We start from the raw sequence: 22,284 nt of genomic DNA, 5'->3' as shown, positions 1-22,284 counted from the left end.
GTACTCCTATAATTCATGAGGATTTATTGGGCGACTTAAAACTATTTTTCTATAGCTTTTATTGAATTAAAAATTTCTTAAGCCTTTTGATTATGCTGAAGGAGTATCAGAGTTAGTTTCTCTTGCACTGGAAGTTTTTTTTACCAACTAATGGGCATCCCCATTGTCGATGTCCCTGGCTGCTGTTGTGATCTCTTGTTATTGTTCATATATTCAGGATAAATCTGTCTAGGCTTGAAATGCACGCCATGCCGCTCAATTGCAGTGGATTAAATTATTAAAAAATGGTCGGCGGGCAAGCAAACAGGAAAGAGCGAAATATCAAAAAATACAACTCACCCTCGGCAACGAGTGGCCCCATATAAATCCAGTTGGGCGGTGGGTTAAAAAGTGCGTGACGAGACTTTAATTTGATTAACATTTAAATTATCCGTGAGCTGATGAACAGGAGCTGGGCAATGAAAATATAATTATATCATTACTTGTGGTGAAATATACGAGTATATATAATTCTTTTGGCCGGGCCGGGCCGTCTGTCAATTTCCATCTCGTATACGATTCAATTTCCACGCTTCTGCAAGCTTGAAATTTATCCACAAAAAAACAAGAAAAACCGGGAAGGACGGGAAGAACGAAATGAAGTAGGGAACTAAATCGCTTAAGGGCAAGTGACGGTCCTCGGGGCAACCGAAGCACAAATAAAATAATACAATTTTTTTTTGTTTTGTTTTTCTGCCTGCACGCCATTTTCATATTAAATAAGTTTTGTATATATTTTTGCAGCTCTCTGTCCAGCAGCTTCTTGTTCGTTTCGTTTCGTTTCGTTTCGCTCCGTTCTGTTCCCTTCCCTTCGTTTGATTGTTTCACCTGAGCGACAGGTGGCAAAGTTCACAGCGTTTTAGCTGTTGAAGTTTAAAGAGACTCCTCCACACAGTAGAAGAAGAGAACAGGCACAACGAAAAACGATGAGCAAAAAGGCTGACACAACTTTGGCCATTTAATTAAACATAAATCAGCCCGGAGCTCCGTGGAGGGGCGAGGCATTGGATCTGCCATTGGAAATTACTTTATTAACGTGAGAGAGGGAGAGTTGCTGGTTTGAGTGCAGCCAATTAAACTGATGAGATGTTCGCACTTGACCTACAAAAAATGGGTTTTAGAATCTGTACAGGTAAAAGTTAGATGACTAAGCAATACTCTTGGTGGGCATAGAGCGGTTATGGGATATATTTTAAGGGGTAAAAACAGAAATATTAGCTACAAGGCACATAGTGATATATATTTTCTGTTTGGGAGAATAATAAATTTTTGTAGCACCTAAAAATTCGTTTACTTGGAGCGCCAAACAGTGGCAAAGCTAAGTCCCAGCCGCAGCTTGATATGCGCATATTCCCCGCCTAAATTCAGTAGTATAAACCCTTCAAAACTGACCTTCAACAGGTCAAGCGAAGCCTCAAACTATTCCACAAGCAAGAGGACGCTGCTCAAACTATATGTGCCATAGACCAGAGGCTGGGTGTGCAAGCCGCTTCAATGAAATTCAAAATCAAAAGGCCTCAAAAGGTGTCAGCTACGTAACTACGTATCCTACACACAGCAGTATGAATATGTAGCTACAGCTGTGTGCTTTCGTACCGTTAAAGTAGACATCCAAAGCAAACGCCCAGAAGGACTTCATTCTACTCGCATTCTGAGAGCGTCAGCCTGTGAAAAGGATACACTGATGCTGATACTGATACTGATGCTGATGCTGCTACTGCTACTGCTGGATGCCCCCATGAATGCTTGCGTATGTTTTGATTTGAAGTGTTTGTGTGCATAGAGCTATGTGAGATGTGATATAATTCCTAACCAACGGCAACACCCCCCACACAGCTCTGCTTTGTGGCTGGCTTAGCGGAGCTCATTAATGGCATGCGCTGATGGTGTGCGTTTCGGAGTGTAGTTTGAGTTTCCAGGGGGGGTGGGGGGTAGGAGTGGGTATTATAAATAGCTTTGACCCAGAGTGTGCTTTGATTTTAATGCTGCTAATGAGTTCTCAGCCAGTGTCAGTAAAGGGTTCGGATTTAGCTGCATTTTAGCTAATTTAACTTCTAACACATCTTAAATAACAACAACGGGCTTTTATTTGTATCTCTTGGCATGGCACTCAGTCGACCCACTCATTGGGATTTATGTAAATCTCAGAGACGGTGCCACGCAGCGACTTCATGCCCTGATTGAGCGGCACCGGCTTGGGGCGCTGCGACACATTCTGCATCCATTTCTCGAAGGCCTCGTCGGCTTTCTTGTGGCGCAGCTCGCTCTCCTGGTGCAGCTTCTGGGCCACCTTCTGCTGCTGCAGGCGACGCTTCTCCGCCTGCTTCACCTTCTCCATCTCCCACTCCTGCAGGCGCCGCTGAGCGGCCGCGTCGAGACGAGGCGCAACAATCGGTTTCTTCACGGGACTGTTGGGGGCCTTTACAGATGTTTTGGAGCTGGACGCTGACTTTTGCAGGGACTTCTCCAAGCACCAACGCTCGTAGCGCTCGTGGGCTAACTGCTGACGCTCGGCAATCTGTTTCTGGCGCTCCTCCTCCTTGCGGCGCTCCTCCTGAGCCTTGTACTGGTGTTGCACGCGCTTCGCCGATAGCCAAGTGTCGTAGGCCTCCTTGACCGGACGCTCCAGCTTGAGGGTTTTCATCGTCTGACTGTATGTGGGCGAGTACACCTCCGATTCGGTTTCGGTTTCCGATCTGGAACGTATTTTGAGCGAGGGAACGCTAACGCATGGATCGTCATCGATGGAGGCCCCTGAACTCTGCTCCTTCGAAATGATCTCATCCCAGCTGCATATCGATGTGGTGGAGCCCTTGTCCAGCATCAAATCCCCCAATGACATGCCCATGGTCTCTTCGTAATGCGAAGAATTTGAGTTGCTTCGGCTGTCATCCTCCTGCTGCCGACACAGTGTTTCCGTTTCCGTTTCTGTTTCCATCTCAGTAGAGTAGCGCAGTGTGGACACATCCGTTTCGGCCATCGAATTGCCATCCGAGCCCGAAATGGAACTGCCCACATAACGCACTTTGCTGGGCCTGTCCATGGCCGGCACGGCTTTGCCATCGTCGTAGGTCTTGATGAAAGTTCTGGATGCTTTGCCCACGGGTTGCTTTGCCTCTGTTGCCTCTTCTTCTGGCTGTTTGCCATTGGAGGCGCTGCTTGAAGCTTTGGAGCACCCGCCACTGAAGATCTCGCAATTAATCAGAACACCCCGATTATTCAGGCGACCCAGAAAGGCCATGGTGTCAGAGCTGCTTTTGAATGGGCTTAGGATGGAGTTTTAATTGAGTATTTTTGATGAAAGAACTTCTAAATAGCAGAGACTTACTTTACTTATTACTGAACTCAAACTATTGCAACACGTAGTCTGTGGAAAGACTATTTTTTGGAATTAATGCGAATATTTAAATGTATATATTTTTTTGTATATTGTCTGAGCGTTTTTTTATTGTGTGCTGTGTTCCTGTGTGTCTAACGATAGAATGACGAAATCTTTCCAAGCAATTCCATAATAAACGTAGCAGCAAAAGCAACGATTACTTTGTAGCTTACATTTATTTTCTTTTAAGTGTGAAAATAAGTCTTAAAAATAATTTACGGCTTATAGGAGAAGGCCATAAATTGTAGAGCAGAATGAAGATTTATTTATCAGTATATGTATACAAAGTTATAAGCTTAGCTTAGCTTAGACTGCTTGGGAATTTAGCTACTTACTAAATGACTAAAAATTAAGATGTTTTTCCTGATTTTTTGTGTAGAATTTTTAAAAAGAGAAATTGTTTCAATAAATGCTGAAAATATTGCTAATTCGAGGATAACATTTTCCACTGTAACACCAAATGGTAAACCCAAAATTGGTCACTCAACATTTGGTTTCCCCCCGCTCGCTTCGCATCCAGCTACAAAGTCACAAAGTTTAGAATTGCTTTGAATTGTTTTTTTTTTTAGATTTCATTTTCTATTAATATACAATTTAGCGATTTTTTGCTATTATACGGCTCCACCTCCACTTTCGGCAGGGACGGGGCGAGGCGGCCTCGCACAATTTGATTGCCGTTGCAGTTGTTGCCGCTGTTGCTGCTGCTGGTTGCTGTTGCTGGTTGCCGCTTTTACATTCTAATCGAAATTTTTTATTGTTCAAAGTCACGAAATGTGTGCGACGCGACGCTGCAACGATGACGAAAACAATGGCGACGGCGGCGGCGGCGGCAACAACGGTGGTAACGGTGGCAGCAGCGGCTTCGAGGTAATGTCAGTTATTTGACAGCACCGACAGTCGAGTGCAATGGCGGCGGCGTAGACATGCAAGAGGTTGGCAGCAGAGCAGGAGCAGCCCTTCTGCCATTCTTCCATGTTGGGAAAGCCTTCGTCTCGCCGCAGTAGCCACAAAACTGGCTGTTGTAGTCCACAGTAGTAGTCGGTAGTCGTAGTCGTGATGTCTAAAAGCTAAGCCAAAAATGTGCCACTTAGCCGAGCGGGGCATAAAAATTGCACAGCTCCATGCCCTCCTGCCACACACACCACAAACACAGCCTGCAACCGCATGCAAAAAAACACACACAAAAGTGTGTGGAACTTAGTCGACTATGGAATACCCGCTAATATTTAATTTTAAGAGCTGCAACACAGAAATTTCTATATACTCTTGGGCGAAATATCAGGGGTATCTCCAAATGATCGTCACTATGATCACAGGGTTCTATCACAGTTTCTATTATTGTTTGACAGAACTAAGCCCTCTTGCAGCTTTCTTCTGGCATAATATGCCCTTTAACTCTACAACTGGAAAACTGGGGGGAAAAAAACAGACAGCATGCAGCAGACATCGTTGGCCATGCAACCGACATTATTTTATAATTTACAAACAAGTCGCACAACGCCAACCCACGACGCGACGTCTGCAACACGGTTTACCTTTATGGAGTAACAGACGCAGATGGAAATTGCTGAATCCATGGGGCAGGCTGCCCCCCATGGAATCAACATGAAATTCCATTAGTTTTTGGTTGTATTACACAAATGCGGTTCATCGATAGATGTGTCGATAAAATGTCATTCGATGGATAATTGTTTGGCATATATCATTATTTGTGGAGTGGAGTGGAGTAGCGTAGGTAGGTGGAGTTTTTATTTCTGGGAATACACTTGACTTTATTCCCACTTTATTTTAAGGGAATACCCTAAGTATTTGCTCTTTAGTTAACCCCATTAACCCTTCTAAAGTATGCCAAAGTATATATATATATTTTATCCATCAGCACAGGTTTGAGACACATTCCACACATTATGTGGGGAAACTTTTGCAGCGCGCTGAGCTTTCACTTTCAGGCCAGCAGTCGTGCAATTAATAAGCAATCCACAGGACAGCGCCAGGACCTCACTTTGCGAGCAGCAGCAGCAGAAACAAGTCAGTTGTCAGTCAGAGCGTCGAGTCAGTGGTGGAGCCAGCAGCCAAAGCGAAGGAAATATGACTTATTTAAGTCGGCAGCCGCGTGTTAATAACTTTTCCATGCTAACTTTTCCGCACATGTGTGAGTGAGTGTCCTTCACATGATTTTGCTACGTTCCTTCAGCCTTTGCTGCTGCTTCTTCTGCTGCGTGCGGCAACCAGATTAAAGTGACAGACAGGGGGCTACGCAGGTGAAATAACAAAAGGTGCTTAAGTCCTTGTAAGTGTTTAAGTCGTCTAAGGACGAACGACGAACAACGAACCCATCCCCATCCCCAGCCCCGCTCGAGTGCGTGTTTATAGCGCTGTGAAATGAACATTTTGCAGGTGATTTAACAGTTATTAGATTTTTCAACCCAAATTTCTAGTAGCTGCCGTAGGCTTATGTACCGTTACAGCCTATCATCATTCCCTTTGGGAAATCTTATGCTGCCTTTGCTGAAAAGTTTTTATTTGATTGCGACAAATATTCACACAAACAGACAAAATGTCAAAAGACATTTTTGTGCAAAACAATTGCCTGGCAAGCAGTGCTCGCAAAACTTTTGTGCCCTCTCCCTCTCTCCCTCTCTCGGGTACTCGCACAACTTTTCCAAACTATGCCTGATTAAATAAAGATTTTTCGTAGCTGTTGCGAAAGTTGGTCAAGTGGGAAAAGCGTCCATGTATACGTGTATTCATGTTGCATAAGTAAATATGCAAAATTGCCATCAAAGTAGTGTTTATACCCTTCTGTTGGCAATTGTTGGCATCTCAAAAGGCCACTTTACTCCCAGATCAACTGAGGAACTGCTTTGCTTACACAAGTTCTGCATTTATTTTGTTAGAAAATATAAAAACTTTTTTTAACAGTGCGCTGCTACGCTGCAGCGTAGGATTAAGCAGTAAATCTTGGTAGGAGCTAAAATTCTGATTGAATTTTATTTCCGAAGAAGGTATTATAAACAAATGAATTCTATTCTATTGATTTTTAACTCTTAAACTTATGCTTTCAAAACTTTAGTTCCATTAAGCAGATAAGCAGATAGGAGCAATTGAGCGCGTAGAAGCTATAACCACTAAGCAGTGCACTAAGTCGCTCTTAAGCTGTCTCTCTTCTTCGTGAGTAAGCTTTTACTAAGCAGTAAAAGCAGTGCCCTCTCATTTTTTTTTAAGTAAGTGCGCGGCAGTGCAAGAGAGAGAGAGAGCACTAAGTTGCCGACACAGCTGCGCAGTTTTTGCAGGTAAGAGACTCGCAAAGTTTCGTCGCATGCGTTTGTTACTCAGTCGGCTCCGCGCTAGTTTGCTGTTTCGTGACTAAATATCACCTAAAAAAATATTATCGCCTATCGTTTCATCAAGTTGGATAATACTCGTATTTATTGGCAGAAAATAGACAAATCGCAGACAGCAATGTGAGTAAGTTATTTCTATGAAAAACAGAAGTGCCAGCCAAGCACATTATCTACACACATATGTATGTATGTATGTAGGCACCGTTAATGCCAGTGGGCATTTGCGAGTGCGTAATAGTGCAGTTTGAGGAGAGAATAAGAGACTGCAAACGATTTTTCTGTAAGAAAAACAATTGAAAGACGCAACGAGTCCTATTCCAAATTGTAATCTCCAAAGTAACCCCCTTAAGCCTTTGCCTAATTATGCAAGTCATAATTGTTTAAATTAAATAAGAAACAAAACTGCCCGCTCATAAATATGCATTTTATTTGACGGCTTTAAATAAATTTAACAAATACCCAGAGAGGAACGCAGAGAGACGAAGAGAGAGAGTGCCAAAAAGTATGGCCACCCTAAGAGACCGAGCAACTTTGGCACAATTCTTAATTAGCTTTATGAGTTTTCCAGTTTTCCACTCCAGTCCTGTCCTTGTCCGTCGGCCAGCTGCCAAAATTCCCATGCGTGCGGTCAGCCAGGTGTCCTAGGACCCCGGCCTAGGCCAAAAATTGCCTGAATTTTTTTTTTTTGTTTTCCAACTGAGAAAATATTATGCGAAAAATTATATTAAAACTTTGTCGAGTACGGAGAACGGAGGCTTTTGTGCAACTTTTCATTGTGGCAGCAGCATGTGGGAATCAGAATCCGCTCCAAACAAGTGGAGAGATGGAAGGGCCAGGAATCCGGGAAAGACCTATCAATAGCAATGGCAACAATGGCCAATTTGTAGCAAGGTTCTTGAGCGCATAAATTATACCTTCGCCCTCTAATTGGACCAGTCACCCACCCCCCTCAGTCCTGTCGCTGCTTTCTTCCGCATAGAAATTACGACGACGACGACGATGGCGACACTTGAAATCAAAATTCATGACCAAAGGAGCGGGGAGAGCAAGTCAAGTGCGGTGCGTGGGGGAAATGTGTGTTGCACGTGGGCTTTTTTGCCGATAGAATTTAAATCGGGGAAAAGTAGGCATTGCCATTGGTATTTTTTACCCTCAAGAAGTGTCGCTGGAAAACGCAGCGTGTAAGATCAGCAGCAGCAGCAGCAGCTGAAGAGAACGCGGAGTATATGGCAGGGAAAATTGTAGGAAAATGTCCGCAGCTTGTTTGCATTGGGCGTAAAGCGAAAAGGCAGCAAGGCGTAACATGCGATAAAATTGAGTTGGAAACGTGTTTCAAATCTAAAATTAACAAACCGTCCGGAGTCACTCACCGAGAGGGCTGCGAGTCAGTGGCCGTCCCGTCCCGTCCTCGTTCCCAACTAAATGTCCTGCGACGCAGAGCCTAGCCCTGCATGTAAATGACTTTTTAATGATGTCCTACAGTCCTGCAGTTTGGCTACATTGAAATCCTCTTGCTGCCACTATCCCAACTCCATCCGCATGTCCCGCCATGTACGTCTCTTTCAAGTGTCATACCCCACGGTTTGGCCCCTGCCTAATTGCTGACATAATTTTCTCCTGTTTTTTTCTTTCCTTTCAGCACTTTAATAGTTTTTTCTTCTTTTTTTTTTGTCGCCATGTTTCCACGGGTATTGGTTTCATGTAAATGTGAGCGCCTGATTAGCGCTAGTCATGAATTTCAATTTGCTTCTTAATTAATTGTTGTTTGAAAATTCTTTCGCGTGCTAATGACAGTTCACAGTACACGAGTACGAGTAGATCTACTTAAAAGTGTTCCCATAATTGACTTTGCAATTGTTCGAGTGAAGAAAATCAAGTGGATAATTGGACTCACTAGAAGTCTGGCGATTATTGGCAGTAATTACAATTGTAATTTGAAGTGAAATTACAATGAGGAATTAATAAGAGGAATTCAAGGAATGTGGAAGTTGCGCTTTGAAAAATATTTGAACTTAAGTAGAAACGGAGAGATGAATCCTTTAAAGGGATCTTAACCTTTTGGTGCCTTAAGAAATTTAATTTATTATTAAACCTTTCACTTTGTGCTCCCAAAAATAGCTGCCAGATATATACATTTTATGCAATCCACACGCACACTCTGATCTATACAAAAACAATAGTTATTCTACTAAATTCTAGGGATTTCTATGTATATGCAACATACATACATGTGTATGTACGTATATTCGCCGCAACATTATCATCAACCATTTGAAAAGTCAATTTATACAATTGTGCCAACAAATAGGGTTTAACCAATTTTGTAAACCAATACGATACGGAAAAGGACACATGGAGAGTGTGTGGAGGGGGGTGGCAAATAACAATTTGCAGAGGAAAAACACCAGAGTGGAGAAGCGGTAAGCAAAAATCGAAGCGAAGTGAAGCTCTGAAACTGCAGAGGACAGGAAAACTCAATAAGATTTCAATTGTTGTACGTTGGAAGATGGTGTGTGTGGGGTGAATGGGAGTTGGAGTAGCAGCAAAAAGTTGCAAAAAGTCTCTCTGCCTATTTTCATTAGATTTTCAACACTAGCACTGGACTGTTGTGTGTGTGTGTGTGTTGTAAAGTCACAAAATTATATTGTTCAAAATAAAATAAAGCATGTTTTCTGGTAGCCTCTTAAATGTCGGAGATGGGAAATCTAGAGATTTTAGGATGGCAAAACCCGAAATGCAAACAAACAAAGCCAAAGGCCTAAAGTTCATTTGCACAATTTGCCAGCTCTTGGCCGTAGTACTACTAACCCCTGGAATACACTCCATGTTTTTCCACTACCACTACCACTACTACTACACCCCCACTGCCACCCCTTTGGCCAAAGTCAAAGGCCGTGTGCGCACAGGCCTCGGCAAACAAAAAGACCAAAAAGACGTTGGCAATCCTTTTGATGAGGTCAACGTTGGTTTGGTTTCCTGTCCACATACAAACATACACACACACACACACGCTCCTCACATGTGAATGGACAGTGATTCGAGTTATTCCATAAATGGCGAGATCTATTTCCCTTTTTGATTTACTTTTTAGGAACTTTTCTAAGCGGGAAATGAAAGATTTAAAAGTAAATAATTCAAATAAAATTCAATAAAATTCCGTGTTGTTATAGACCCAAAAAGGCGCTAAGGAGGAGCGCTGCTCCATGACGCGTGATACGTAAAAACGTACCAGAGTGTCTCCATTGTCTACCTTAAGTCTAACTCTTTCTATTGCTTTGATTTTCCCCCCTTGAACCAGTGTGCATTTTAGGCCAGGCCGTACTGCTTACTCTTCCGTGTGTTTGTGTGTCCTACAGATAGAGAGATGATGATGATGATGATGATGATGATGATGCTGATGCTGAGGGTGAAGAGAGGCTGTCCATGGATGACGATGATGTCTGGGCAATAGGGGAAAGCGGTGTATTGCCAAAGCATTGCCAGGATTAAATTTGGAAGGTATTGAAGCATGTTATTCGTCATCAATGTAGTTTGCACTAACTAGTTTGTGTTGCTGCCTGCTGGCTGCCTCTGCCTCTGCTGTACTGTGCTGTTGCTGTAGCCAGCCAGAGCTGTTTGTTTTCATCTTCTTAATGCTGTTGTTGTTGCTGCTATTGCAACGCATGTTATTGTTGCACGAGAGAACTAAACAAGAGAGAGGGAGAGTCGATAGTGGGGGAGACCAGAGAGTGGGTGAGCACTGGCAGGGTCGGTCACTCAGAGTCTCGGCGTTTCCTTGTTGTTTGCATTGTTTACGCACTTTCGCTTTGATATTATTGTAGTGTGCATTTCGGCTTGATAGTCACATGACCAGGAACAAGGAGTAATGGCCAGATTGGAGAGCCACACCACACCGCACAGCACCGCACTGCACCCCCTCATTCTACTCTGTTGACTGTGTGTAAGGCTGAATGCATGATTGGACTACGTGGTGTGGCAATATCCGAGTAAAGTCATGCAAAGAGAGAAAGATAGGTAGATAGGTAGGCAGATTTTGGTTCTATCTTTCGTTTTTGAATGATATTTTTAGATGTATATTTTCTTTTCTACATTAATTCTAGTAATCTTTGGTCTATCTATTCCTACGATAAGCCATTATCCTTCTTTGATTTTTAAATGCTAACTAAATATTCCTTCAAGTTTTATTTTTTCTTTCTTTCATTTTTGTTCGCTGTTCTAATCCACTTCATTCCTTCCTTTTCGTTGGCTATTGTTCAATGCCTCGCACATCACTCATCATCATCGCGCATGCTGGCGTCTGCTGGTCCCTGCGCCTGCTCGTACCCATTGCCGCCTTCTGGTTATTGATCACACGACATCAGTGTGATAAATATCTGGTCGGTTCATTGTCTGAGCATAAAACGCCCCCCGCACCGATTGCTCCAATGACCCTCAACGCCACACCACACCCCATTTGTGGCACCTGTCTTTGTCTTTGTCTTATGCTGAATGGTCGTTGGGTTTTTCGCCATTGCATTATTTATGGGCACAGCAAGCGGCCCTCTCGAGCGGATTTGTATTGGGAATTTTCATTGTTTTAACCACTAAACACGAGGCGATTTATCTTGCGACTGGCACCTTTTTTTTGTTGTTGTTCTTAGGTCGTGAGAGGTCGTGAAATATGGCTCTCTTCTTATGCAAAAAAAAAGGCGAGCTGGAGCAGCGGATTTTGCCAGGATTCCAGGAATTGTGCCACTCTATTTAACTGTAGAACTACTTAAATCTAATAAGGATACATAAATGCTGTGCTCCATTTTTAATTTTATTTTAATACTTTTTTACTTTTTTAAAATCTAAACAAACGAATTTTTTTTTTTTTTGCATAAAATATGGGGAAGGAGTTTTATTAACATGCCACCCAGGGTTGGGGATTCACATAAAGCTTGGAGATGGTGCCACGCAACGAGTCCACGCCCTGATTCATTGGCACCGGCTTCGGCTTTGTGTGAACGGTGCTGAACCATTTCTTGAGAGCCATTTCTGACTTCTTTTGCCGATTGAATATCTCCTCTTCATTTTTAAGAGCCGCCAATTGTTGCTCCCTGCGCTTGGCCCTCTGTATCTCGATCTTCTTCAGACGCCAACACTCGAGCTCCTGGTTGATCGTATCCTGGGGTATATTACGCACGGGCACTTTTATGGGATTCTTCTTCAGCGAAGATTGCGCAGTGAGCGCCGCCAGCTGCATGTGATCCTGAATGCGTTTTGCCTCCAGCTCGCGTTGCTTATTCCGCAGCCACATTTGGTAGACGCCTTGTGATATTTCCTTGCGCCTTGCCTTTATAAAGTCCCTAGAGGCGCGCTCTTGCTCCTTTCGCTGCTGCTCCATTTGCCGTTCCTTTTTCTTGTATGCAAACCAGTCGTCGAAGGTCCAGTTCCAGGCCTTAGCTTTGCAATTCTGCTGTGGAGAGAATTCAAATTAGAATGGAAAATCCATTGGGGGCCTTACCCTGGGCGTTACCTTCTGAGTCTTTGTGGGCTGTGGAGTTCCCTTCTGGGAGTTGGTGGGAGTATCGAAATCGAAGGTGTCCTTATCCTCAGGCTGCGAGGATGATGCACTTCGCAGATATGATTCATTCATCAAATTCAAAAGTTTTTTCCTACTACGCCGCTCATCGGATGTCGAATCGTAGATGGAGCGCTTCTTATTGGATATACATGATTCCGGCGACGATGTGTATGGCGATATATGAAATTCAGATGATCGTTGTCTGGTCATGCGATAAATGCCAGGAGATCCAGGCGACTCGTCACCAGGGGCAGCGGAGTACAGGGGCGAAAGGGACAGCCTGATATCGCTATTATAGTTCATATCAGGCGATGATATTGGTGAAAACTCCTCCTGTGACCCTCGAAAATTCTCTGCCGACGAAGCGGTTCTTGGAGATTGCTGGAACTCTGATTTGTTCATGCGAGAATATTTTTTTGTTATAGCATGTGGCGATAAGGAAGCTGGAGACGACAATCGCTTCTGCTTGGGACACTCTTCAGGCGATAATAGGGCTGGGGATTTCTGCAGCTCCAGTGATTGTTTCTTGTTCATTCGATTTTTTCCACGTGAAGACGAAGATTTCAGCATCTTTGATGATCGCTTCATGGCCATGCGAGAATCCTTATTCGGTGTCGCATCTGTGGCTGCTGAAGACGCAGATTTGTGCAACTCCAATGACGGTTTACTCGTCATGCGATTATTTCCACCTAATGCCCGCTTGGGCGATTGGGAAGATGCAGATTTCTGCAGCTTTGGTGATCGCTTCTTGCGCGAATCTGCGAATGTTAATAATGCAGACTTACGCATATCCAATGATTGCGTAATTTGCATCTGTTTATTTCCAACCATTACCACATATGATTTATCCGTCTTTAGTGTTTGTTTCATGTCCTTGCGAGATTTCCCTTTTTTTGGGGCTGCTGAAGATGCTGACTTTTTGACCTGCTTCTTGCGAATGTTACCAGCTGACGATGTGTCTGGAGGCTTGGGATTATTTAATGATTGCTTAATGTTCTTTGCAGCATTCCCCGTCGAAGTTGGAGCCGGTGATCGCTTTATACTTTTGCCTTTATTTAACCTTTTAGACGATGTTCTGAACTGGAGATCGTTTAATGCTCAGTTGAGCACTACCAGGCGATGGTGGGGACAAAGATTTGTGGATGGCCAAGGATCCCTTTATCATGCGCTTCTTCTTTGACGATGGAGACTTTCGGATCCTAATGCTCAAGCGCGGATCCTTGTGAATGGATTCGGTAGGCGATCCCTTCTCTGCTCCAAGACGATGCGATTCAGGCGACAATGGGAATGTGCAGCCATACGTATGCGATGGTCTCTGGGCTTCCATCATAGTTCCCCCCTTGGCACGGCCATCGGAGGGTGTTGCAAATATTTTAGATAGTTGCTTTTCCGCCGGTGTATCCGTGAAGACCTCTTTGAAGGGTATAAAGTGACCCTTCGAATTGATTCGGCCACAGAATGTCATGTCCCTGGTATTTTCCATATGAGTGTTCCTGTGGAGTGCAAAGAATGAATTTCTGTGTTTGTATATTGGGGGGCTGGAGCTGTAGCTGTAGCATGATTGATGAAGGATCTGCTACTTGGCAACAGATTTCCCAATGTCATCGAGACAGTAGATATTTAAATTTTTTGGGGCCAACAAAGAGGGGGCTGTAGAGCTGCAAAGGGAAATCCTTTCGACTGTACGACCATCTCTTCTTCTTTGTTTTTCGTTGTAAAAGTTTTGGTTTGGTTTTTTTGTTTTTTGTTCGTTTAATGGGTATATTATCGTTCGTTTCAGCCACTTTGGCCATGCTCTTGCTTGTGTTTGTTGTTTTTCTTTTCACCTGAATTGCTGTGTGAGCTGTCCGCTGCTTCCGATTCTCATATAAGCCGCCTATCAATGTGGCTCCATAAAATATTTGCCATGGCACACACACACACACACACAGAGAGAGACGAGAGACAAAGAGTGAGGGTGAGTGAGGGAGGCGTTGAGGTAGAGACTGCGTGAACGACAGGCATTCACACAATTAAACCGGCGGGCAGGCAGGCCATGCCAATCGCCCCTTGCATATGCAACGAGCAAATTTTAATTACAATGGCCCCAAAAGCGTAGCGTAGAGCCGATCCGATCCATGTGCTCGAAAAAACAACATCAGGTCAGTACAATATATATACACATATAAAGAATACCTTGACGATGGCGGATGCTGGATGGCGATGACGCGGACTGCGGCTGCGGACGGTGTAAACCTCAGTTGCCGACACATCAGTAAACGGCGGCGGCCCATTGACATTTCCGCTGATTACTTTATGGCCAAACACATGTACAGTAGCACACACACACACACAGAGGGGGACTCTGCCCCCACAACTCATGCGAAGGGAGGCCAATGCATAACGCACCGACGCCTGTCCCAACATGACATGACATTTCAACGACCCACCCGCAGAGGCACTGCCCACAGCCCCGACTACCCATCCCACAGTCAGATCCCCCCACCCCAGTCTCGACTGCATCTCTCGATTGGATCTCTGGGTTATGGGTCGTCTCCCTACTGACTCAACCTTGACGGTAGGTTGGGTATAATTACTATGTAATGATGCTTGTACTTGTAATACTGTGAGCCATGGCTATTGTGTACGAAGGGCAAAACTGATTACCAGCGTAGTTATGCTATTTAATTCTATATTTCGTTTTGATTTCTTGTAATTTGTGGGAAAAATTTATACTGAGGCTTTGTATTCATCGAATTATATCTTTAATATATTTAAGGAACGTATTAAAGACTGTGATTTGGTTTTAAGCGTCATAAAAATGCCTTTAGTTGCAGTTTTCAATTAAAAAATTTAAGCATAATATAGCTAATATATATTGGGACATTTTCTCATTTGAAACACACCAAAATAATATGTAAAATCCCATTAAAATGATAGGATTTTCCGTCTGCTAATATAATCTCCTTAGGGTATCAGCAGATTCTGTTTGTGAATCCTGATTGGCTGGCAAACTGCACACGCACACAGATGCACCCGCGAACACACACAGAGAGAGAGAGAGAGAGAGAGAGGAATGGCGAAAATCTCCAAATTTAATGACAGACTAATTATGCGTGCAAATGGTTTATAAATATTTTATAATGTCCGTATGACCCTGACTTCAAGGCAGAATGAATACCTGTGGGTGGTCGTATACCCCACCCCCACCCCCACTTGTGCCGCCTATTGTATGCCATTTGGCTTTTCCATTGTCCATGTGTGTGTGCGTGCGGTAGTGTGTGAGTGTATCTGTGTTTTGCGCATCGCTGATTGCATTGCGGTTTTACGACTTCATTATTGTTAATTATACGCCACGTTACCAACGTCCTCCTACAGCTCCACCTACTACTCCGCGTTCATAGAACGCAATGAACAGAACAGAAGAGAACCACAGTGAAAATTCCCATATATGCACTGAACCACAATTCCAACACTGTCTGCCGACTGCAACTGTCAAAAATTGCATTGTGTATATATATCCACACAAAAATATGACATTGCGGGCACCAACACCACCACGAAACCTAATTGGATGGTTGGGCAAAGTCCTGGACATATATTGCGACTGCGATTACTAATTTTACCTCCCCCACCCCCAACCACCCAGAGCATGGGAATGCATTTGATAAATTATTGCTTTGAAAATGAAGTTAATGAGGAAATCTTATTAGTTAGTGTTTTGTTTTGTGTGTGTTATGGGGAACAGAAAACAAGAAATAAATAATTGGATTATTAATGGGGGAAACAGAATTTTAACTCCAAAACAGCACCTATGAAACAGTCTACAAATTGTTTAAATAATACTCCTAAGAGTCCCCTACTCACCTGATCATTTTCTAATTTTATTATTAAAATATATTACTAAGCGGCGGTCCAACGTTTTTTTTAAAAACGATTTTTGAGCATTGATCCAAAAAATGTGTCTACTATATATTTTGTTATAATTAAAATATATCGCATTTGATTCACTTCAAGTATGTCGAGCGAAGCCTACTACCTCAAGTGTTTTTATATTTGTTTTAAAATACATTTTTATATTTGCTGAAATATTTCTGTGTGCACTTTTTGAATATAATTTAATGTTTAAATGTGTTTTAATTAATTAAAACTAAAAGTGTGCAAATATTTATAATGCATGGAACGGAAATTAATTTATTTAAGTGAAAAAACACATTTAAATAAATTTGTTTAATGAAAACTTGTTGATGGCAAGAGAGAGAGGAGAGGCCAATATTTATTTGAGCTGTAGGATATTTAGCAGAGAATCAGCAACAGAGTTTTAATGCTCAAGGACGATGCTCATTAAGTGTCTGTGCAAAACATGAAACGGCATCATGATAATGTCATGGCTCTCACACACATAGAGACACACACACACACCACACACTCACACACTTGCATACTGCACTCATCTCATGGATGGCATTAAATGTCATAAGCCCTGGAAATGATAATGCATAAATGTTAACAAATTTCACAGCATGATGGCATGCCTTCGAACCTCTTCAGATTTTAGCATTCAATTCATTTCGCATGCACGACGACCAATAGACAGACGACAATGGATGTGACTGCTGGTAGGCCTCGTCCGTGCTTCTCCTGCTTCTCCGCTCCTTTCGTGCTGCTGCTGCTTCCTAAGATTTTGATTTGAAAATTGTAAATGCGGTCACGTATGTTATTATATCAAATATCTTTCATGGTTATGTTTATACGCTTACATTTGTTGCTGCCAAATGTGTACCGTCGTGTCGTCCCTCTCTGCCAATTGCCACTCAACAAATTGACTTTTGTGTTCGCAATTTGAAACTGTCGCACATGTAATACATACAAACATGTATGATAAATAAATAAATGCATACATACACACATACATACTCGTAACGATATATATATTCTCTGGCTGGCATCATCATCATCATCATCGAGTGTAAAATTTGAATTTATATTGAATTTTTGTGTCGTTCCATACTCTGGGGATTATAATTAAATCATTTTACGGCATTTGATTTCCTTAAAGGCTAATCACAAGGAGGAAAGCCTATTTTGAGGCTCTTTTGAGTTGAATGAGGATTAAAGTTGATTTGCCTGTTGGCCTGTCGGCATTTGAATTGATTGCTAAATAGCTAAGGAAAGGTTAAATTTGATGCCACCAGAGATACTCATAGATCCAATGATTGATGAGATAATGGGTACATGGGAGACTGTGAATGAGGATCTGTTGGGAATGAGAATTCAGTTGCAGTTTTTATTTTATACTTCCTGTATACTTTACCAGTCATTTTATTTTGTAAAAATGTTCCTGCAATTTCGTACCCAAATATACTACCAGGCCTTTACTTTTCACACAACACTTTGCAGCAAATAAATTTCCATCCGCTTTAGTGGCAACTACTTGAATGCTCCAACTGTGTGCCACCAGGCAGAGCTCGAAACTGCTCGAAACTTGCCACAAGTCAACGCTAAAACTGCTCGAAATTGTGCCACAAGTCAGAGCTAAAATTTTAAAGTCAAATAAGCAGCGCAGAACCCGCAGCCAGCAACTCACTTACTTAACCTTTCGAATAAACAGCAGCCCCCTACCTGGGCAATCCCTCGAGAAACCTGTGTAGAAATGTGCCTATCATTGCTGTATGTCAATGTATCTGGCGAAATGTATCTTTCACGCTCAATTTATTTGTAATGATGTCGACAGCAGCCAGCAGCAGCCTGTAGCCTGCTCTATGGGGAAAAGCCAGAACATGGCTAGAAGGAAAGCCATTTGATGGAGGGGGAATGGGAAAGTGTAAGAGAGAAAAAAATGCGTGGCGGCTATGGCACGGCACATTAGTGGCACCACCAACAGCAACAAAAAAATCCCCAAATCATAAACCGACGGACGACGAATGAGTGGGGCAACATTTCGCGAACGCATTTTTCATGTCGAGAATCGTTGGGGTCTGTGGGAAAATTGTTGTCCCCCGAGTGGGTGGCGAGGGCGTGGGGCAGGGACTAGCAAATGAAATAGCCGCATGTGTAATGCTGCTAATGAAATAAACATGTTTATTAGATACAAATGCGTATCAGCAAGGGGGCTCTGCTTTCTGCTTTCTTTTTTTCCGGGGTTTTCCTTGGTTGTTTTTTGTCCATTGGTTCACAGTGCGTATGATTAATATTAAGCGTAGCTGCCGGTACACCTGTCCGCTTTGTAATTAATTGAATTATTTTTCTCAGGACGTGTTAAAAGGCAGAAGGCAACAAGGATGACGACGACGATGATGATGGGAAGAAAGTGCTCAAAAGGAAAGGCCATAACGAAAGGCATTATAAATTCAAAGGGCATCAAAAATAGCGGAAATGCAATTAAAATTGTGCAAGTTTTTCCTTTCCTCCACACAGCACAGCACAGCTATCCCATTGGATTTTCTATTATGATGAGAGGTAGTGGGAGGCGTTAGTCTGTGAGTGTGGCTAAGCACAAATTACGAACAGCTACTTAGGCGGCAGAAAAAGAAGCAAAAAAAACAAAACACAGAGCTCCAGAGTCCAGAGAACTTGCAACGGAATGCTGCAAGCGAAATGAGAGCTCTATTATGCTTAATTAAGCTTCTTTCTCTCTGGGATGGCAAGAAACTAAGCTTGGAGCTAGGGAGCGCAGGCATAGGATGGAGGCAGCGGCACAGTACGCAGGTTAAGTGAGGAGGCATCAAGTGCAATTGGCTAAATTGTAGAAAAGTGTAGAAAATAAATGTAGCTACTTACAAGTGCTACTTGTTAGTTAGATATTGTTTTGTTCATTTGGCAAGAAAAGCTCTCAGAGCTATTTTCCATTTTTTAAATTTATTTTGCGAATTAAGTTTTTAGATTTTTGTTTCTAAAATTATCTTTTTTCCACTTTTCCACTAAGCAATCCGCAGATTAATTTACGAACTTTCCTGTTATTCTAAATTCCAAACTAAATTACTGACGTGGGGCCAACGAGACGCAACCCAACGTCCCTCTTTATTTCGCTTAGCGACTTTATTTAATTAGCCTCTCAATTTAGCTACAAAAAATTTACTGGAAAACTCTTTACAACCCTTAAAAGTGTTTACAACTCAATTGAAAACATGCAAATCGCCTTAAACTATTAAAGTTAATCCATTAAAAATTAGAAAAAAAAAAACAGCTGCAGTAAGGCAGGAAGGTACAGGTACAGCGGAGGTACCTACAGCTAAACGTATCCGTATTCAGTATTCAGTGCGGAATGCTAATGAGGTTAATGTTTGCATTGAACCCAAAAAATGCCAGAAGACTTCATCATCATCATCTCATTCTTCCTCTCTCTCTTTGCTGGCTACCATCATAAGCGCATCCGTGGGATTTCAGTAATGTGTGTGTGTGGTTGTATTCCATTGCTGTAAAAAAAGTCAGAAAAACAGCCAGCTGGTGGGGTGTAGGTAGCCAGAACTTGAAGAGACCAACTAATCAAGGTAATGAAATCAGTTTTATTTTCGCTTATTTTTCCCTTTTTTTTCAATGCAAATAAAAAAAAAACACAAGGGCCACCAGAGGGGAGAGTGTTTGCCCATGGAGCCCCACTCCGTTGTTGTCTGGCAGGCAGAAGGACTGGACTCCCTTTGGAAAAGCTGTTAGTCTTTTTGTGAGAGGCTGTTTATATTAGAAATTAAAAGTATTAAAAATGCTAAAGGTATGCAAATCATTGCAGGGGAAGCAGCTGAAAAGCAGTTGGAAGATTAAAGGACTAATGATGTTAGAGGGTTGGGTAAAAAAAAACCACAAGAGATATAAAGCAGAAAAACCTAAGAGATACTGAGGCTAAAATATTATATGCCCCATCTTTATAGATTGAAAAGTGCTCAAGGAATAGGTAGAGGTAGGCAAAGTGCATTCAATAGACTTTATTTTCGTCTAAATTAGTTGCCACAACACACCCATCAATCTCCACTTGTCACTTGCTTGCCTGCTCCGCCCCATGTGTCCATTCATGAGCTGGGGAAACTTTGGAAGCCACTAAAAAGTTTCCATCACCCGGACAGAGTGCCCAAGTTGTTCAACAATCTGATAGGGGTAAACTTGCTGCTGCTGTTACTGCTGTTGCTGATCCTTTACTACTGCACTTCAGGTTTGTTTCACATTTCCGCTCTTGTGAAAATATTAATTACCAAAATTTCTACACACACACACCCACACAGAAAGAGAGAGAGAGAGAGGCAGACATTTCCATAGGTTTCTGTATGTGTGTGTCTATGTGTAAGGTTTTTAGGGGGAAAATCTTGTCAGCAATTCAATTAGTGGGCGCTTGCATTTATCTTATTTAAATGCAGAACATTTTGGAGCCAGAGAGGGAGGGCGTATTGTGTATGGGTGTGCATGAGTATCTATGCACAAGTGTGTGTGTGTGAGAGTGTCGTTATGACAACGACAACGACAACGACAAGGAGTCGAAGGACTCGCTACGAACTCGTGACTTATGCACTGACGCAACCAATTATGGCTTAGGGGCAAACTGTAACTGCAACCTTCTATCCCTAGACATTTCTACACACTATATCTTTTGCACCCATCCCTCCCCCAAACACACACATACACACACACACACACATGTGCATACTTTTGTGGTTGACTGTGTGTCTGCCATGTGTCTGCGCACTTATACTCACATGTAATGCCTTTGGCTCACCGAAACTATGTCAAATGAAATTTCATGCTCTGCGACACTGAAATTTTGATTGTTTTCGAGTGTGGGTACATCCCTTGCTATCCCATCTTCGGCAGCAAAATTTTTCCCGTGGTTTTTTTTTTTGCGTGGCATTGATAGAAGCAGGCAGGATCCGTGGTCGGCAATATTTCATCAGCAATTGTTGAAAAGTTTCTTAATTAAATATGACACGGTAACTGGAAGGTAGATGCCGCTGCCTGTGCCCTGTGCCCTGTGCCCCGTGCCCCGTGGCCCGTGGCCAGTGCTAATTGATGTTGAGAGACGGTTTTGCCTTGCGTTCCACAGACTGTTGTTGACATCGAGAGCGCGCGAAAAGCTGCGTTAAATCGGTGCAAAAAGATTTAGGAAAGTTCGGTGAAAGTTTGTTGGATGTGTAAAAGAGTTTTAAGGCTTTAAGTGTGCTCCAAGTTTTCCATGCACATTTCCGGCTAAGCAATCCAAGGTTCCAGTGCAGCTATTAAAGCTACGAAAAATAGTGTAAAATATAAATCTCTCATAGATTAAATGGAATACATTTTATTCGTTTTTATTTAAGTGTAAATGGCACAAGAGACCCACAGTAGAGTAGCAGAGAGTATGCCAGGGAACCTCCGCCATTGATCAGTGCATAGCACTCTAATGTCTGCTCTGCAGCGCTTTCATGCTCTATGATGACCTCTCCATCTGTAGGACACTCCTAACTTTCCTCTCCGTCGCATCACTTCTCTACAGCGACGACCTTCATTTGGGAATATTTTCAGCTTCATTAGGGTTCTTGGTTTTTGTGGTTAAATTAAAGTCAGCCACTTGTAAAAGCAGCACCAAACAACATTCAACTGTCGAAACTTGTTCTCGTTCTCGGCCATAAGTCAATTAAGTAAATTGGCTTACTTAGAGGTTGACTCTTGACTCCTTTGCTTAAGGTTGTTGCCTGTCTCCAACTTCAACTTCGACATTGACTTCGTCTGGGTCTGCTTTTCCCGAGTTTGGGGTTTGGAGGGGAGTTACTTATCTGATTTGTTTGTGGTTCGCTTCTGCACTTCATTTTTGTGCGTGAGGTGCCACAAGGAGGGGCACCAGGAGGGAGAGCTTCCATCACGAAAAGATTGCCAAAGATATTGGCTTTTCAATTCCTGTCAAGGTTTTGTGCTGACATTTTAATTAGATAAAAAGTTGCGTGGATCATAGCAGGCATATAATCAAAACTCTCACAACTCTCTACATATATCACCGGACTTGAAATTAGAAACAAGGAAAGACGGAAGGAAGTAACAAT

At 42.6% G+C, this 22,284-nt stretch overlaps 2 protein-coding genes across 3 annotated transcripts; both read right to left on the bottom strand.

Moving 5' to 3' along the window:
- Positions 1 to 2,149: 2,149 nt before the first annotated feature.
- LOC111076526 lies at positions 2,150 to 3,280 on the bottom strand. The gene has a single exon (XM_022370349.2). It carries the CDS (start codon positions 3,278 to 3,280, stop codon positions 2,150 to 2,152), a length of 1,131 nt encoding a protein of 376 aa, XP_022226041.2.
- Positions 3,281 to 11,580: 8,300 nt separating this feature from the next.
- Positions 11,581 to 13,180, bottom strand: LOC111076521. 2 transcript variants are annotated; one of them, XM_022370345.2, is made up of 2 exons: positions 12,263 to 13,180; positions 11,581 to 12,199 (listed from the first exon to the last, which is right to left on the bottom strand). In XM_022370345.2, the coding sequence occupies exons 1-2, from the start codon at positions 13,178 to 13,180 to the stop codon at positions 11,648 to 11,650; spliced, it is 1,470 nt and encodes a 489-aa protein (XP_022226037.2). In that variant the 3' UTR covers positions 11,581 to 11,647. The 2 variants fall into 2 exon arrangements, with proteins under 2 accessions (XP_022226037.2, XP_022226036.2); XM_022370344.2 differs by having other exon boundaries at positions 11,582 to 12,202.
- Positions 13,181 to 22,284: the final 9,104 nt, after the last annotated feature.

Source organism: Drosophila obscura, unplaced genomic scaffold (genome assembly GCF_018151105.1).
Source record: "Drosophila obscura isolate BZ-5 IFL unplaced genomic scaffold, ASM1815110v1 contig_179, whole genome shotgun sequence".
Taxonomy (NCBI): Eukaryota; Metazoa; Arthropoda; class Insecta; order Diptera; family Drosophilidae; genus Drosophila; species Drosophila obscura.
The sequence above is the reverse complement of the archived record's forward strand: the minus strand, read 5'-3'. Positions and strand labels throughout refer to the sequence as shown.

Excerpts from the sequence above, each read along its gene's own strand:
- LOC111076521 (XM_022370344.2), bottom strand. The coding sequence starts at position 13,180 with ATGAAACAAACACTAAAGACGGATAAATCATATGTGGTAATGGTTGGA. Across the intron at positions 12,203-12,262 it reads AGCCCACAAAGACTCAGAAG|CAGAATTGCAAAGCTAAGGC; the intron begins GTAACGCCCAGG and ends TTCTCTCCACAG.
- LOC111076526 (XM_022370349.2), bottom strand. The coding sequence starts at position 3,280 with ATGGCCTTTCTGGGTCGCCTGAATAATCGGGGTGTTCTGATTAATTGC.